Source organism: Prionailurus bengalensis, chromosome A2, assembly GCF_016509475.1.
Source record: "Prionailurus bengalensis isolate Pbe53 chromosome A2, Fcat_Pben_1.1_paternal_pri, whole genome shotgun sequence".
NCBI lineage: Eukaryota > Metazoa > Chordata > Mammalia > Carnivora > Felidae > Prionailurus > Prionailurus bengalensis.
In genome coordinates, this window is record NC_057348.1 from 21,340,001 (window position 1) to 21,359,256 (window position 19,256).

The 19,256-nt window shown below is 39.4% G+C and overlaps 1 protein-coding gene across 47 annotated transcripts in view; it reads right to left on the reverse strand.

The window, feature by feature from the left end:
- The window catches only part of PBRM1 (polybromo 1), a 116,882-nt gene that overhangs the window by 14,863 nt on the left and 82,763 nt on the right, over positions 1–19,256 (reverse strand). For all 47 annotated transcript variants that reach the window (XM_043587573.1, XM_043587588.1, XM_043587574.1 and 44 more), the window contains 6 exons: positions 18,222–18,485; positions 13,136–13,281; positions 10,622–10,779; positions 1,537–1,720; positions 765–975; positions 1–135 (listed from right to left, as the gene is read on the reverse strand). The exon at positions 1–135 is cut by the window's left edge and continues 67 nt beyond it. In XM_043587573.1, the coding sequence (XP_043443508.1) occupies positions 1–135; positions 765–975; positions 1,537–1,720; positions 10,622–10,779; positions 13,136–13,281; positions 18,222–18,485 (1,098 nt within the window). The remainder of the gene's footprint in view (positions 136–764; positions 976–1,536; positions 1,721–10,621; positions 10,780–13,135; positions 13,282–18,221; positions 18,486–19,256) is intronic.

The window sequence follows — 19,256 nt, forward strand, 5'->3', positions numbered from 1 at the left end:
CCCAAAAGAGTAGTCTGGATGCTGGGCCTTAATCACAGCTCTCATCTCACTGCTGAACAGGATGTAGCCACTCATGTTGATTTTCCGTTTGGAGCCTTCCTTCTTTGCACTGCCTTTGGCAGACTTTGGGGTAGACTGTAAGACAGAAAGCTCTTATAGTGCATCAGAACACTGCATCTGGTCAACTGCTCAAGGTTTCTGGAAGCCAGGAACATGTGATTCAATAGTTATTATTATTTTGCAGACACGTTTAGTTTATAGCTGGTCATTTTCTTGGTCAAAACAGTTCTTCCTTGCCTCTTACCATTTAAGAAATAAATGAAAGTTTCTCTGAATTCCATGACTGTAATCTGTAATGGTGACCTCACAATTATGTCTTGGGAAAATTCTGAATGAGAAAAAAAATACCACCAGGGATCACTTTGACCCAGATAAGGGCCTGAAGGAGGAGAGACAAGAAAGATATGGGCAGGAAAGGCTAAAGTCACAGGGCGATGCTGCTCCTCACTGCTCACCTTCAACACAGGTAGGCAGAGCTTTCTAACTTAACATGCCATTAAAAATAGCTATCTATGCAAAGTTTAAAACGGTATGAAATTTAAAATTCTTTGTGGCATCAAGAAAGAAAAAAAATTTGTTCCTTCCTGCATAATTCTAGGTTGAAGCTCACATATGTGAGGGCTGGGTATCTCCTTCCTTCGGCTTGAGTGTGCTATGAACCAAAGCTGAGAGAAAGACAAGTAACAGGAACTTGTCACCATCACCTGTGGGGGTGTGTAGGGCATGAGATCCAGCTCACTGGCCAGTGGGGTCTGAAGCTGAGGCAGAGAAGGAGGTTCAATGACCTCACTATCTTCTTCCCCCATCTCTTCAATATCATCATCTCCACCTTCTAACTCAGCAAATTTAGCTTCTAGCAACTGGATCTTCTTTTCCAACAGAGGTGAGGGCTCCTTCTGAGGAACTATTGGTTTTCTAAAAGCAGTGAAATTAAAAAAAAAGAAAACAATCACCAAATACCACTCCAGGATTGGTCAGAAAGCAATGCTCTGCCTTAATATTTAGAAAAGACTTCCTGCAATCTGCAATGTATGTTCTAAGTCAGCAAAGGAAAGAATTTAAATGGGTATTTATAAAGTCACCCCTATTTATAGACGTTTGTTTTTCAAAGAATTCTGCTGAAAATCCACCCAAAATCCACAAAACTGGATCCAAAGTTGAGATCTAGTTGCCTATATAATACAGTGAAGAGAATTTTCATACTGTGGAACTAGGCAAGATCTCCTAATAGATAGGCTATAAACCAGAACGAAGGATTTCTGCTTCCAAATTACAATTACTGGAGTCTATGCCAAGGGCAGTTATTACATCTCGACAATGAGGATTTTCCTTTAATTTTTAGCTGAATTAATATTTTCTATTTGAAATGTACACAGCTCTAGTTTAAGAATAAGAAAAACAAACAAAAAACCATCATGGGCTATACTATTTGGGTATCAATTTTCCTATCGGGAGTTGAAGTTTTTCAAGCTTTACCTGAAGTAATAAATTTCATCATCTACCACTTTAGCAGACAGCGAAAACCTCTTCAGTCCTTTGAATTTCTTCATCTGCTTGTCACTCTCGTTGTAGCGGCTCTCACAAAGCAGAATGTCATTTTCTGGTATTTCAGTTGGTCTGCAGGAGAGGAAGTCCTTGAATGACAACACAGCGCACTTTCCTGAAAGGCAAATTGGAGGGAAATTAAAGGAGTAAATTGTGGTCATAGCTAACAATCATTTTAAAATTTTGTTATTTTTGAATGTATGTTCGCATGACTCAAAAGTCAGAAGATTTAAAAGGTGTACACAGGCATAAAAATAGACACGCAGATCAACAGAATAGAGTTACAAGTCTAGAAACAAACCTACACAGTTGGGTTTTTACAAGCAACTGATTTTTTTTTTTAATGCTTATTTTTGAGAGAGAGAGGTGGGGAGGGGGAGTGCACGAGTTATGAGCAGAAAAGGGGGAGAGAGAGAGGGAGACAGAGGATCCAAAGCAGGCTCTGCCCTGTCAGCTCAGGGCCTGATGTGGAGCTTGAGCTCACAAACCATGAAAGATCATGACCTAAGCTGAAGTTGGATGCTTAACCGACTGAGACACCTAGGCACCGCCTACAAGAAACTGATTTTTTACAAGGGCGCCAAGACAATTTTTTTTTTGTTTCTAACGTTTGTTTAGTTTTGAGAGGCTGCAGGCCCTAGGCTCTGATCTGTCAGCAGAGCCCGATGCGGGGCTCAAACCCATGAACCATGAGATCATGACCTGAGCCGAAGTTGGATGCTTAACTGACTGAGGCGCCCAGGTACCCCAAGGGTGCCAAGACAATTTGATGGGGAGAAAAGAGTCATGTTAACACTGGCACAAGTGAATTTCTACATGCAGAAGAGTCGACTCTGAACCTTACCTCACACCATATGCAAAATGTAACTTCAAAATGGATCAAAGACCCAAACATAAGAGCTCCAACTATAAAACTCTTAGAAGAAAATATAGGTGTAAATCTTTATGACCTTCTATTAGGCAGATGTGACATCAAAATCACAAGCAAGCAAAGAAAATAAACCGGACTTCATCGAAATGAAAACCTTTTGTGCTTCAGAGCCCACTATCAAGAAAGTGAAAAGGCAACCCACAGAAGAAAATATGTGTAAATCGTGTCTCTGGTGTAAGTCTAATACCCAGAACATACGAAGAACTCCTACAGCTCAACAATAACCAGACAAATAACCTAATTAAAAAACAGGCAAAGGATCTGAACAGACATTTCCCCATAAACCCACAAAAAAATGAAAATAACAAGCGTGGGCAAGGATGTGGAGAAATTGGAATCCTTACGCATTGCTGATGGGACTGTAAACGGCTACAACTTCTGTGGAAAACTGCATGGCAGTTTCTCAAAAAGTTAAACAGGGCTGCTGTATGATCCAGCAATTCTACTTCTAGGTAAATACCCAAAAGAACTGAAAGCAAGAACTCAATTAGATACTCATACACCAATGTTCACAGCAGCATTATTCACAACAGCCAAAAGGTAGAAACTACCCAAATGTCCATCTACAGATGAGTGAATAAACAAAATGTTATGTATACATCAATGGAATATTATTCAGCCATAAAAGGGAATAAAATTCTGATAATGCTGCACCATGGATGAACCTTGAAACATAATACTAAGCAAAAAAAGCCAGACACAAAAAGGCAAACAGCACATCATTTCACTATAGACAAAATAGACAAAAATCATAGAGACAGAAAGTAGAACAGATATTACCAAGGACTGGGAGCAGTGAGTAGTTACAGCTTGTCGGGTAGCAAGTTTCTACTTGGGAAGGTGACAAGTTCTAGAAATGAATAGTGACGGTTGCACAATATTGTCATGGGACTTAAGGTCAATGAATTGTACACTTAGAAATGATTAAAAAACTCCATTTTATGTTATGTATTTTACAATTAAAAAATGGTAGCATATCACTTACATTATTTTACAACTAAATTTTGTTGTAAAATAATGTATCTTGAGTATCACTGCTGGTGTTAACATATTTATTGAACTAATTCCCTTTTGATGGACATTTAGGCTATTTCCAATTTTTTGCTCTCCCACTGAAACAAATAATGCTGATATAAATAATTTAACACATATATCAATTTGTACATGTGTGAGTATATCTGAGGTACAAACTTCTAAAAGTATACAACCTGGGTCAAAGGTATGGGCACTGTAATTTTTACAGGTATAATCAAATTACCTTCCATAAAAGTTGTGCTAATTCATAAACCCACCACAAAGTAGGTAAATGCCACTTCCCTATGTTCTTGTCAACTAGTTAATACTGGAAATTTTGACAATCTGGTAGGTAATTAAAATAAAGAAAAAGAACATCTGGGTACGTTTATTTCTCTAATGGCTGAGGTTGGGCATATTTTCATTTAAGAAACACTGTAACTTCTGTCTATTCTTATCCTTTGCCCATTTTTCTGTTCAGTGTTGATGTTTTCTATTTTTTATTTTTATTTTGACAAAAAGAGTGGGCATGAGCGGGGGGAGAAGGACGGGGGGTGGGGGGGAGAGGGAGGGAGGGAGGGAGGGAGGGAGAGAGAGAGAGAGAGAGAGAGAGAGATTGACTGACTGATTCCCAAGCAGGCTCCATGCTCAGTGCAGATCTTAATGCAGGGCTCGATCCTATGACCCTGGGATCATGACCTGAGCTGAAAAGCTGAAATCAAGAGTTGGATGCTCGAGAGACTGAGCCACCCAGGTGCCCCATGTTGATTTTTTTCTAAAGGTTTTATACAAGTTCTTCATATGTGAAGGAAATTTGATCTTTATGTATTACATACATTGCAAGTATTTTCCTAAAAGTTGTCATTTATCTTTGTTTCTGCCTGTTTTGGTTATGCGAACATTTTCAACTTTTACATAGTCCAATTTATCCCTGTTTTTCTGTATGGGTTCTAGGTTTATGCCAAAGGTTATCAAAATTTCTTTCCCATCATTTCTTTTGGTATCTTTGCTGTTTCACTTTATGTTCATTTAAACCTGTAATTCATCTGGAAATTTATTCTGCAGTTGATGTGAGGGATGAATACAAGTTTATTTTTTCCAAATGTCTATGCTCTTTCCAAATACCACTTAACAGAAAAATCCATCTTTTCCCCCTTACCTGGGATGTCACCTTTATCATAAGTTAATTTATATTTGATTCTACTGCTAAACTTTCTATTCTGTTCAAAGAATCTGTGTATTTATATCATATAAATAATTTTAATATTTTAATATCTGATCAGGACAGACCCTCACCCCCTATTATACTTTTCATATTTTCCTGATTTTTGCTTCTATTTGAGATTTTTTTTTTAAGTTTATTTATTTTGGGGGTGGGGCAGAGAGAGAAAGAATTCCAAGCATGCTTTGCACCATCAGTGTGGAGCCGGAAATAGGGCTTGACCGGAGCCAAAATCAAGAGTCAATGCTTAACCAACTGAGCCACCCAGGCACCCCATTATTTTAAACATCAGTTTATTTAAGTCCCAAATTCCTCACAAGAAAATTCCCATTGGTACATATACTGGAACCACATTAAAGATTAACTTAGTGAGAATGAACATCTCTATGATGTTGAGACTTCTCATTCAATTACACGGTATGCTTTTCAATTTGTTCAAGCACTCCCTTTTAAATGCATTAAAAGCAGCATTTAAAAACTTTCTTTATACAGGGGCGCCTGGGTGGCGCAGTCGGTTAAGCGTCCAACTTCAGCCAGGTCACGATCTCGCGGTCCTTGAGTTCGAGCCCCGCGTCCAGCTCTGGGCTGATGGCTCAGAGCCTGGAGCCTGTTTCCGATTCTGTGTCTCCCTCTCTCTCTCTCTGCCCCTCCCCCGTTCATGCTCTGTCTCTCTCTGTCCCAAAAATAAATAAACGTTGAAAAAAAATTTTTTTAAACTTTCTTTATACAGATGTGGCATGTATCTTGTTAAATTTATCCCGTGTTTTATCTTTTTATTATTATTCAATCTCTTAAGGCAGTTGCTTTGTTATCCATGTTATACTCAATCTTACCTTCCTTCTCTTTTAATTTTTTTAAACTATTTTTTTTTCAAATGTTTATTTATTTTTGAGACAGAGAGAGATGGAGCATGAGTTGGGGAGGGGCAGAGAGAGAGGGAGACACAGAATCCGAAGCAGGCTCCAGGCTCTGAGCTGTCAGCACAGAGCCGGAGGCGGGGCTCGAACCCACAGACCGTGAGATCATGACCTGAGCTGAAGTCGGACGCCTAACCAACTGAGCCGCCCAGGTGCCCCTAATTTAATATTTTTATGTTTATTTTTGAGAGAGAGAAAGACAGAGCATGAGCAGGGGAGGGGAGGAGAAAGACACAGATCCAAAGCAGGCTCCAGGCTCTGAGCTGTCAGTACAGATCCTGACGCAGGGTTCAAACTCATGGACTGTGAGATCATGACCTGAGCTGAAGTCAGACACTTAACCAAATGAGCCACCCAGGTACACCACATTTTTTCTTCTTCTAAACGTTAATTTATTTTGAACGAGAGAGTGTGAAGGGGAGGGCAGAGAGAGACGGAGAGAGAGAGAATCCCAAGCAGGTTCTAGACTGTCAGTGCAGAGCCCCATGTGGGGCTCGATCTCACAACGGTGAGATCATGACCTGAACAGAAATCAAGAGTCAGATGCTTAACCAACTGAGCCACCTGTGAACCCCCCATCTTCTCCTATTATGGAGTAATTCCTAGTTGATCCTCCTGAATTATCACCTCACTGTAGATTTTGTTTCTTACTTTTAACTGTGCTGGCTAGTACCTCCACAACACAGTTAAATAACAATGATAAGAACACCCTGATTTTGCTCTTGACTTTAACAGGAGTGTTCATAGATAATAACTTATTAAACATTTACATGCAAAATAGCTAAAACATGGAAAAACAGGTCAGAAACATTTTAGAAGCTGAAAATAGCTATAATTATTATCACTGCCTCTGACTTACAGCACTTGACTTACACAATCCAAAGCCTTTTCAATTCAGAGGAGGCATAGTTACCATTTTCCATATTTCACAGAAGGAAAAAGAGAGATTTGGAAAAGGTAAGAATTGTGCTCATAGCTAAAGAGTAAAATTGACTGGTAGCCCTGGAATGGATGTGGTCTCTCTGTGCCCTGACCTGGGCTTCCTCCCAGGCCTTCAGAAGACATGGAAAAGATAAAAGCTTAGAAAGCTTCATTAAAAAAAAAATTTTTTTAATGTTTTATTTTATATTTCAGAGAGAGAGAGAGAGAAAGAGAATGAGCAAGGGAGGGACAGAGAGACATGGAGACACAGAATCCAAAGCAGGCTCCAGGCTCCAAGCTGCCAGCACAGAGCCCAATGGGGCTCAAACTACTGAACCGCGAGATCATGACCTGAGCCGAAGTCGGACTCTCAACCGACTGAGCCACCCAGGTGCCCCAGGAAGCTTCATTTAACAAAGCATACAAAACTGATAAAAACCTGCTGGATTCTGACTGGAACTACAATGAATTAGATAGATCGATATGGGAGAAAATGACTTCTTTTAATACTGAACTTTTGGAGCGCCCAGGGTGGCTCAGTGGGTTAAGCGTTTGACTTCGGCTCAGGTCATGATACCACGGTTTGTGAGTTCAAGCCCTGTGTCGGGCTCTGTGCTGAAAGCTTGGAGCCTGGAGCCTGCTTTGGATTCTGTGTCTCCCCCGTCTCTGCTCCTTCCCTGTTCATGCCTGGTCTCTTTCAAAAATAAATAAACATTATAAAAATAATTTATAATACTGAACTTACAGCTATACACATGATGAATCACTTCATTAATTTAGGTCTTTTTTGATTTCATTCAATCATTTCCTCAGAGGGTTTTGTGTGTGTGTGTGTGTGTGTGTGTGTGTGTGTGTGTGTGTGTGTAGAAGTCTTATACATCTTTTTTTAAAATTTTTTCTTTTTTTTAATGTTTATTTTTGAGAGTGAGAGAGCACAAATGGGAGAGGGGCAGAAAGAGAGGGAGACTATATCCATAGTCTTATACAACTTTTTAAAATATTTATTCCTAGGTATGTAACATAAATGGTGTATTTTTAAACTTCAACTTTCTGTTCATTGGCCACAAATAAAAGTATAGATAATCTTGGTATTTTCATTTATTAATTCTAAATGTTTGAGAGAGAGAGACTGCACATGAGTGGGAGAGGGGCAGAAAGGGAGAGAGAGAGAACCCGAAGCAGATCATGACCTGAGCCAAAACCAAGAGTCGGATGTTTAATCAACTGAGCCACCCAGGCACCTCTCATTAATTAATTCTAATAGTTTATCCAAATACCCTTTCAATTTTCTATGTACCTAATAATCTCTTTGCAAAACCTAATTCTTTTAATTTTTCCTTTCTAATTTTTAAAAACCTTTTAATTTTCTTACCTTAGTAAGAACAGTTTTTCAGTTAATGCAGCATTAAAAAAACCTACTATGAAGAAAACAGAACTGGCAAATAAATTAGGAATTGACATGTTTCAGAAACCCAGGTTCCTGGAAATTTTATGATCCAAGTGCCTAGGCTGGAGGCACTTTCTGTCAGGTGTGGCCATGTTCATTCCTAAAAGCAACTTCTCTGTGGCTGTCTGATTACTATTTAAGTTACTGAAGGCAATGAACAAAAAGCATTAGTTAGCAAAACAGTACTGTCTCCTGAGTGAAATATGCCCATCAGGTCTACATTACAGAAGATGAGAAATGCACAAGCCGGGCTGAAATCCCATTTTGTGACCACTAGATCCATTTCCTTTTGGGGAATGCATCATCTCAAGATGAAGTAACCATACATCTCACTGTTTTCCTGGTATCCTGCCTAATAATACTAGCACCTCTTTTCACTCTCAAAAGCGTTCCAAACACCAGTACAGAAGTAGAAGTGAAGAGACCCAGGTTTTAGTTTTGGCCATGTATTGGACAGTAACTTCAATTTTCTGAGAATGACAGCATCTTTAGTACGGGGTCATGGTGAGAAATAAGTGAGAGCCTGGATATGTGGTTTATAAACTACAGAGTGCAACAAATTCTACTAAGCGTCTATAAAAAGGAATTACTCCAAATGATGTTTGGCTGTTTTCCAGAGTTCTAATAATGTCGATTCTGACAGCTTTTCTGGGCTTTTCTCCATGTTTCTGTGAGGGAATGGCCCTCAAATCTTCCTACTTCACTATTTTCACTGACATCATTTGGAAAACTATTCCAAAAGATGGAGAGTAGCTGGTTTGTAAGTAAGCTGTAGTATTAACTCTGGGCCGGAAGAAATGCAATAGCTGAAAATAATGACAGTATATGATGCACAGAACTACGTTTGAGCAGCAGAGTGCGTGTGAACACTCAGGATGACTGAACGGAAACCTCAGCACGAGCCCTGCACATTTCTGGATCAGGGAGAGTAACATTGCTAGGGTTAAGAGTCCAAGAGACTAGAAGTCTTTCAACTCCTTCCCCCGAATCCTACCTTATTCTTACACATTCCCCATCCTGCAGCTGCAGGGACTCCTCCAGTGCATATGCTGGCCCACATAGCTGCTCTGCTCACACCCAGACAGGACTTCCCATCTGCTCCAAACTCCATCTGAGCACTATCTAGTAGACCTACTGTGAGTGTGCACCCAGGCACTTCAGGAGGCTCATTCTCTACCACACCCTCCTGGTGTGCCCCAGCCACCTGGCTTTCTTACTGTTATCTCAACCATACCCAGCTACTTTGCCTTAAGGGCTTTGCATTTCATGTTTGCTGTGCCTAAAATGAGTAAAATATCAGACACAGGCACACTTCAGAGATATTGCAGGTTCAGCTCCAGATCACCTCAATAAAGCAAATATAATAAAGTGATTGAAATGATTTTCTGGTTTCCATTAAAAGTAATGTTTACATTATACTGTAGTCTATTAGGTGTGCAATAGTATTGAGTCTAAAAAAACAATATATATACTGTAATTAAAAACCACTTTATTGCCACAAAATGCTAACCATCATCTGAGCTTTCAGTGAGTTTTAATCTTTTTTTTTTTTTTTAAGTAAACTCTACGCCCAACATGGGGCTCAAACTCATGACCCCGAGATCAAAAATCACATGCTCTACCGACTGAGCCAGCCAGGTGTCCCCATCTTTTTGGGGATAGAGGGTCTTGCCTTAATGTTGATGGTTGCTGATTGCTCAGGATGGTGTTTGCTAAAGGCTGGGGTAGCGGTGGCAATTTCTTAAAATATGACAACAGTGAAGTTTGCAACATCAGCGGACTCTTCCTTTCACAAATGATTTCTCAGTAGCACGTGATGTTATTTGATAGCGTTTGACCCATAAACCTCTTTCAAAATTGGGAGTTAATCCTCTCAAATCCTGCTGATGCATTATCAACTAAGTTTATGTGATATTCACAATCTTTTGTTGTCATTTCAACAACCTTCATAGCATCTTCACCAGGAGATTTTGCCTCAAGAAACCACATTCTTTGCTCCTCCATAACAAGCAATTCTTCGTCCATTAAAGTTTTATCATAAGATTGTAGCATCTCAAATATAATAGCAATCAAGTTTGAAATATTGTGAGAGTTACCAAAATGTGACACAGGAACATGAAATGAGCAAATGCTGCTGGGAAAATGGCGCCAACAGACTTGCTCCACACAGGGTTGCTGCAAACCTTCAATCTGTAACAAACCTAGCATCTGGGAAGGGCAATAAAGCAAAGCGCACTGAAACGAAGCATGCCTGTATTTGGGTGGTTTTCTCCCTGACTGCCTTCAGGGCTCTATTCACGTCACCCATCAGAAATGCTTTTGGTGACCACATTACCTACAAGACCTCCCCTCAACATTTTGCTCTATCCTCTTCCTCTGCCTTATTCTCATTCAGAGCTCTAATTACTACCTGATGTTCTAGAGATTTAATTTTAATTTACTTACTGACTCTGGTCTGTTTACTGCTGTATATCTAGCACCTAGACCAGTGCCTAACACAGGAGGAGTATTCAGTCAACTGTAGCAGAATCAATGTGATTAAATGAAAAGGCAGAAATACGTACCCAGAATACATGTCATGGGGCAGGTTTCTTCCAGATTACTCAGAAACACTTCTTTTTTGTAGAACATTTTTGTGGGCTCATGTTCTGTCTCTTCTGGGTGAATGAAGATAGGGCCGTAAAAATATGCAGCTCCATCTCGGACCCATACCTTTTCAATTCTTGGGGGAAAAATGGAGAAATTCCATTAAAATGAATTGACAGGTTTCATTCTGGAAGGATTAATCTACCAAAAATTCTGCTAGCCAAAAACCTAATGATATTTACTATTTAAAAAAAATAAAAATTTGAGAGAGAATGAGCGTGAGTCAGGGAGGGGCAGGGGAAGAGGGAGAGAGAATCTTAAGCAGGCTCCACACCCAGTACGGAGCCTGACATGGGGTCCATCTCACGACTGTGAGATCATGACCTAAGCTGAAATTAAGAGTGGGATGCTTAACCCACTGAGCCACCCAGGCGCCTCAATGATATTTACTATTTTAGAGAAGTTTCACTGACTATTTTGATAAAAAGACAATTTCCTTGATGTTTCGTCCTTTTTGAGCACAGGAGAAGATACTCAGAAAGACAAACAAACATTTGGCTACTTATCTAAGGGGAAAACAATTTTAACACAATACTAAGGCATATCTCCCAGGTGTTTTCCCTGAGATGCTCATGGTGAAACAAAACTAAGCATCTGTCATTGGACTTGTCAGCCAAATACACACACAAACCATCGATATTTGGGGTCAGCTCACATGAATGGCAGATATTCCTGTAAGGCAATGGTTGGTTCATGACTTTTGAGTGCCAAGATATAAGAGCCCTTCACCCCTTGAGAATCTGACCAAAGCCAGATACTATCTCCCTAGAAAAAAATAAAAATTCACATGTGACTGCTATGTGCCAGGTACTGTATCATTCCTCACAACCACCCCACCAGCTTGGTATTATGGTCTCCAATGTCTTGTGGTTCCTAACAAGAAGCAGTATCCTCATCTCAGTTACTGGTAACTCCACCTTCCAGTTCCTCAAGACAAGAGACAGAAGTCACCCTTGACTCTTTTCTCTCTCTCAGACCCCACATCCCATTTATCAGAAATCCTATTAACTCAACCTTTTAAAACAGGGTCTGACTACTGGTCTGAGCCATCATCGTTTGCTGCCTGGATTACTGCAACAGCCAGCCTTCTAGCAGATCTCCTTGCTTCTCTTTGATCCTTTTAAGTCTATTCTCAACAACCAGTAGGCAGAGCAATCTTGCTAAGAACTAATTCAGCTGTCACACTGATGCTTAAAAGAATCCAATGGTACTCTTTTTAATTCAGTAAAAGCCCAAGTGCCTACATCAGTCTCTGAGGTCCACAAGGGTTGCATTGTATGCCGTGGCCTTCATCTCCTATCTAACTCAATGCACTGCTTACTCCCCCTGTAACAAACTCTCCTGATTTGACAGGCCAGGAACGCTTCTCTCTCAGGTCTTTATCTTGGCTGTTCTCACTTCCCGGAAAGCTTTCCCCCCGGATATTCACATTACTCACTCAGTTTCTTCGTTGACTCAACTATTAACTCTCAGTGAGGCCTATATACATCACCCTACTTAAACTTTTGCACCTCCTCACTGTGACCACGGCATTCCTGAGTGTTCTCATACTCTTATTTTTTCATGACTTAATGTACCTTACACTTTACTTATTCATGATTACTGTTTGTCTTCCCACTGGAACAAAGATCCCGGGCACTAAGAATGTTTGTTTTATTCACTAATGTAGCTTCAGAGCCTGGCAAATAGGTTTGTAATAAATGATTACTGAATGAGGAAAAAATGGAATGAGGAAACTGAAGCTCAGGGAAGTAAATCATTTGCCTAAGGACATGAAGCTAGCAGGGCTGGACTTACACCAGGATCTCTTGGAACCAACTACTACTCTTAACCACTATCCTCTACTGCCCGATTCTGTACCTGACTCCGTCACTGCTATTTTATGCCATGCAAACACTCTTCCATCCATTTACTTGTTCAACCAATATCTGAGCCCTTACTATGTTTCATGAACTGTATGCTTGAAGCAGGGAAGACAAAGGTGAGCTTAAAGACAGGGACCCTACTGTCAGGGCATTTGCAGTCTGGTATGGAAACCTGACAGTAAAATAACATGACAAGTGCTCTGAGAATACAAGGACACCTAATCCAGTCTGGAGGGTACAGGAGAAGCTTCCTTAAGGAAGTGTCATCTTAAATTGAAGCTAAAGGGAGTTCATCATGTGAGGTGGGCAGGGAGATTTCTGGGTTGAGAATTGAGTAAATGGTAAGAGAAGAAAAAAAAAGCTCACAAGAGGAATTTAAAGAAGCATGGCTAGAGACAAAACAGGGCAAGGGTGTGCAAGGAAGCTGGGGAAGTTAACAGGATTGCAGGGTGTGTGTGGGGGGGGGGTTGATGATGACTTGTGTCTTCATCCTAAAGAGTGATGAATTTCCACTTGCTCCAAATCTCTCCGACCCAACTACATCTTCGCTGCTTCAGTAACACTCACCTGCCCACACGTGGGCGCACCAGGCCATGGGACTTGATGAAGACACAGTCACCAACCTTCAGCCACATGTCATTGTAACGGAGCTGCTCAAAGTAGTGGCAACCTGGCTCACCGTTTGACATTTCCACAGGGACATCTTCTTTCTCCTGTGGTAAAGGAAACTGGTTGAAGAGAGGCAGCTCACAATCAAGGAGTAGACAGAGAAGGTAAGAAAGGAAAGTTGACTTTCCATCATATTAACTTAGAAGACAAAAATAAGCATAAATAGAAGTTTTGATGAAGACCAGAAACCAAAAGATTAGGGCACTGAAACCAAACTAAGTCTTCTCAAATAATGCATTTATTTTAAATTTCTAGTTAAGTTTCACAAAATGTTACTCCAAGATGCTTTTATTCCCCTAGTCCAGTGCAAAAAGAGCACCGGAGAGGACTTAGCAGCATTCAGGAGCAGCCTCACTCATGCGTTGCCATGGAGGATAAGGAGCAAATACTGCATAAGCTTCCTCTTCACCACATTTACTGAGCTCTCAATGTCTTAGCATTAACAGCTGATAGATTTAAAATGATCATTTTGCTTTATTCTAGCATGCAAAGGAATAGTATAGCCTCTGTGATACAAACACATACTCTCAATTTTTTAATAAATTACAAGGTCTGTCACCTACTGGCTACTGTGACATTAGGCAAATTACTTGACCTCTTAGGCCTTAGTTTCCTCAGCTGGAAAATGAAGACAGTGTGCCTATTACATGGGATTGTTAGGAAGCTTTAAGGATATTCTCCCCATTAACTACACAGAGCAATGCCTGACTTATGAAAAGCGCTTTAACAAACATTATTATTGTTTTATAGTGTTGGCAGAAAAGGGGAAAAAAAGAAAAACAAGTTCTGATCTGATGCAGATAGTGGGCACAGCACGAGGTGTTGTAAACATATTAATTTCAAAACATATAAAAGCTCTTCGAGGAAACCCCAGAACCCCCAAGTTTTCTACTGCACCTCCCCGAGAGTATCTGAAACTTCAAACAAAAATCTCTCTTTCAGAAGGTCCAAACGGTTTGCTTCTTTCTTCACAACTATAAATGTGCAATCTAAATGCTCCTCCTGGAAAACCCTTAAGAATGAGACGTGCTGGATGAGGGACACCTGCAGGAAAGGGAGCTATAAAGTGACCCCTGAGAGTAAGAATAACTTTTTCTTTCAGGTATGGTCTGTTCTGAAGTTCTTTTCTTTTCTTTTTTTTTTTTGTAAAGTCATCTTCCCGCCCAATGTGGGGCTTGACCTCACAATCCCAAGACTGAGAGCTGCATGCTCTACCTGCTGAAGGTATTCTTTTAAAAAGTTCCAGGAATGACCTGTTTTGGCCAGGCAGCATTAAAATAGATAGGAGACAAGAACAGGAAAAAAAAAAAAAAATGTGTGCACAGAGAGGACCCTGGGGACTTATGAATTCTAAGAAAAAATTGCTAACTTGGACGTAAATTTAAAAATTAATTAATTTAAAAAAAAAAGAAAAAGAAGAAATCTATGTTATTCCCACACTGGCTTCCTTTGGTATTTATTCTTTCATAATTAACGTCTCTACAATTCCCAGACATACTGGTAAAGTGTAAAAAATATCATGTTCCTTCCCAGGCTCCCTTTCTCTTGTAAAACTGTTAGGACACTGAAATGGACTCAAAGAATTCAATATTTTCCAGTTTTTATGTTAACAATATAAAAGTTTTATCTTTCTTGATTATATAAAAGAAGTACATTCATTGGCAACAAGTCAACATTACAGCATGTAAAACTTAAAAACAATCTTCTGTGATCCAACTCCAGAGATAAGCACCTAGTTTAGCACACAGCAGTGTTACATGCTGTTTTCATTTTCTCATTCATGTATGTAAATATACATTTTTCTTTGTTTTGAATAATGATGGAACTGCATCCCTTTCTGCTGCCTGTTAATCATGAACATCCTCCTACCATAGGACTTGGAAAATTTTCCACGTGACATATTATAAACCTACTTCACTGCTTTCACTGGCCGTACAGCTGGCATGCTATGGATGTATGACAACTTACTCAATTCCTATTCATGGCATTTGAGTTTGGCCAAGGGTTTTGCTTTACAGGTAACACTGATGTCACTCCTTGTAGACAACCCTTTGGTGCGCCTGAGTACTGAGTTGGAACACATTCCCTGGCATCAAACTGTAGGGTCAAAGGGAATGCCATGGATGGGAGAGAAGTGTGCTGCCCACACCCACATCAGGTGTGCCCAGTATTAGCAGTCTTTAGAACTCCTGCCAATCTGCCAGGCATTTAAAAACATTTTACCTTTTTGGCTGTCTTCCCTCTTACAAATCATCTATTTGGTCCTTTGCCTATTTTTCTAGTGTAGCTTTTTCCCTAGGTTTCCAAGAGCTCATTGTGTTAAAAATGGCAGTCCTTAGACTCTTTTATTAAACTAATGGATATTTTCCATTGTACACTGATAAAATGCGCCCCCCCCTTTTATGGATACTGGATTTTATATCATGTATAGAATGGACCCATTCCAAGCTTATAAATACATACATATGTACATAAAAGAATATAGGTAAATAATAGTAAATATGCTTATGTTAGCAACTAGTACTCTGTTTTTTTGTTTTTTTATCTTTGTGGAATATCAAGAGAGAATTCAGGTGGGTTTTTTCCTTTCTTCTTCTTTTTCTTTTATTTTCAAATGGCTACCAGTTTTTCCAGTATCATTTGATTCCATCCTCTCCTGCTGATTTAAAATCCTACCTTTATATTCTAGATTTTAGTTGTGAAAAGCCTATTCCTTCCACTGACTGGTCCTGAGCTACTATCCCAATTTTTTTAAAATGTTGTTTTATAAAATACAATAATATTTAGCAGGGCAAAGCACTTTGATTACTTTTCTCCCTTCTTTTCCTGGTAACTAACATGTTTACCCCTTCATTAAGAATGCCAGCATAATTCTGTCAGGTTCCAAAAACAAGTCTTTCATGTCCATAGACTGTTTCTCTTCCCATAGGTTCCATATATTCCTTTTAAGGTTATTTCTTTTTTGTTGTTGTTTGTTTGTCTGTTTGTCTAGAGAGAGAGAGAGAGACAGAGAGACAGAGTGGAGCGGGGAGGGGCAGAGAGAGAATCCCAAGCAGGCTTCCCACTGTCAGCACAGAGCCTGATATGGGGCTTGAACTCACAAACCGTGAGATCATGACCTGAGCCGAAATCAAGAGTCAGACACCCAACTGAGCCACCCAGCAGCGCCCCCAAGATTATTTCTTAATGTATCTTGTTGTTAAGATGAATCAGATATTTTCTTCTACATGACTTTCCTAACAGCTGCTAAAGTGTATTCAACATTTTTATCTTACTTTCAAAAGTCTTGTGAATTACTGTTTTGTTTATATAAGAAAGCTATTGACTTGTATATGGACTTTGAAATTCCTATTTGTTGAATTCTTGGTTTTCAAAACTTTAATTTCTCCCCCATTATCTGTAAAAAAAAGTTTTGCCTCTTTATTGTCAATATTTTTACTATTTTGTTTGTCTTCATTGGCTACTTTCAGAAAAATAAAGATAATAGTAGAGCAAGCACGTTTAGGTGTGAGAAACAAATATAATTTTAAAAAATCACTTTGAGGAAATATCCATCTAGAGACTTAAATAAATGAAGACAGTTACTGTACTTTATCAAATAATTTCTCCTTAGATCTATTAATGCAATGAAATGTTTTACTGAATTTTCCTAATTTTGACCAATCCTTGCATTTGTAGAATGAACTTCCACCTACTTGGTCATATTGTTCTTAAATAACTAATTTGATTTCATTTATAAAAATATATTTTCTCCGAGTATTTTTTTTTTTCAACGTTTGTTTATTTTTGGGACAGAGAGAGACAGAGCATGAACGGGGGAGGGGCAGAGAGAGAGGGAGACACAGAATCGGAAACAGGCTCCAGGCTCTGAGCCATCAGCCCAGAGCCTGACGCGGGGCTCGAACTCACGGACCTCGAGATCGTGACCTGGCTGAAGTTGGACGGACACTTAACCGACTGTGCCACCCAGGTGCCCTCTCTGAGTATTTTTTGCATTAATATTCGTAAGTTAGACTGAACTATAGCTTTTCCAGTTTTATTTTGTCAGGCTTTGAAATCAAGATTATTCTGGTTTTGTAAAATAACTGGGAAGTTTTATTTTCTATGCTCTGAAAGAATTTAAACCATAGTATAATTATAGGTCTCTTAAAGGGTTAAAAGAACTCACCTACAGAATTATCTGATCTGAGTACTCTGTGATTAGCTCTCAAGACATTAAAAAAAATTTCTTCTTGTTGTTGTCCACTTACGTGTTACACCTCTTCTTGATGCCACTTTAGTGATTTATATTGTCCTAGGAAATTATTCATTTTATTCAGGATTTCAATTTATTAACAAAATTTACAAGTCTTTAAATTTCTTCCACATTTATATGTCTGAGCTTAATTCTCTTCTTTTTTTTATTAGGAGAGTTGGTCATTTATTTCACTGGACTTGTCAAATGATTAGCACTTGGATTCACTTCTTTCCTTATTATTTGAGAGAGGGAGGGAGAGGGAGAGAGGACGTGAACGCATGCATGCACGTAAGCCAGCAGGAGACAGGGGAAAAGGAGGAGAAACCGAATCTCAAGCAGGCTCCGTGCTTAGTGTGGAGCCTGACACGGGGCTCAATCCCATGACCCTGAGACCACGACACGAGCTGAAATCAAGTCAATCGACTGAGCCACCCAGGCGCTCCTATTTAATTTTTTTTAAAGTAGGCTGCATGCCCAACGGGGGACTTAAACTAATGACCCTGAGATCAAGAGTCTCATGCTCTACTCACTGAACCAGTAGGTGCCCCTGGATTTACTTTTCAGTTCTACTGTTGTTTTCTAAGTATTAATTTCTGTCTCTTTTATAGTTCCCTTCTTTCTGTTTATGTAAGGTTTTATGTTGTTGCTCTTTTTCTAATTCTGATTTTGAATGCTTTATTCATTTATTTTCTGGAATAGGTATTTTGAAGTGTAAAATTCTTTTCTGTGTGGCTTTTAGCTACATACCTTTTCCAAGTTAAAACTGTCTTCAGTTCGACTATCCTCTGAGTTGTCTGTGTTCTTCTCATCATCCCCTTTATCTGCATTTGCAAATACAGAGGCCACTCGGACCACAGGCAAGGGCACATCCCGAGGGACAAACCTCACTGAACTGATAGGCATGGTCCACAGTTTAATTTTCTTAAAAGATTTGGTTTTGGCAGAATACCGTGATTCACAGACAAAAACATCCTCATCTCGAAAGTTTTCTGGGCATAATTTAAAGTATTCCTGGGAGATATAATAAAATTAATAAGTTAGGTGAATATTCTGAAAACCAGTCAACCATAAAAACCAAAACCACACATCAATCAAGCAAACAAACAAAAGCTAAACTGTTAAGACTTTTTGACAGTTAACCACAAATAGTAAATGGCTAGAGATGTAGGAGCAATTTCTTGCTACAAAATAGCCTTATTAAATACACACCCTTTAGCTTATTTAAAAAAACTTTTTTGTAACGTTTACTTTATTTTTGACAGAGAGAGACAGAGCATGGGTGGGGGAGGGGCAGAGAAAGAGGGAGACACAGAATCCAAAGCAGGCTCCAGGCTCTGAGCTGTCAGCACAGAGCGCGACTTGGGGCTCGAACTCACAGACCATGAGATCATGACCTGAGCCCAAGTCGGACGCTCAACCGACTGAGCCACCCAGGTGCCCCCACACCCTTTAGCTTATTTAGCTTACCAACAGCCCTTTTGAAAATATATTAACATTTCATAATACAGCTATAACGTTCTTGAAAGCTTTGGGGCAGGGGTCAATGTGCCTGTATCAGATAGATACACAAAAAGTATACTTTATTACCTAAAAGAGCATACTGACAGTTTTCAGAAAATTATCTTTCAGAAAATGTCATCCTCAAAAATTAACCTCGCAGTATAAAAAAGCTTTAAGCTAACTGCATTCAACTATATGATGTAGGCAGCAAATGGTCTTCCATCATCATGATCAGATTAATTTCTTCCCAAATCTTTTACACACAGCCATACAGATACAGTT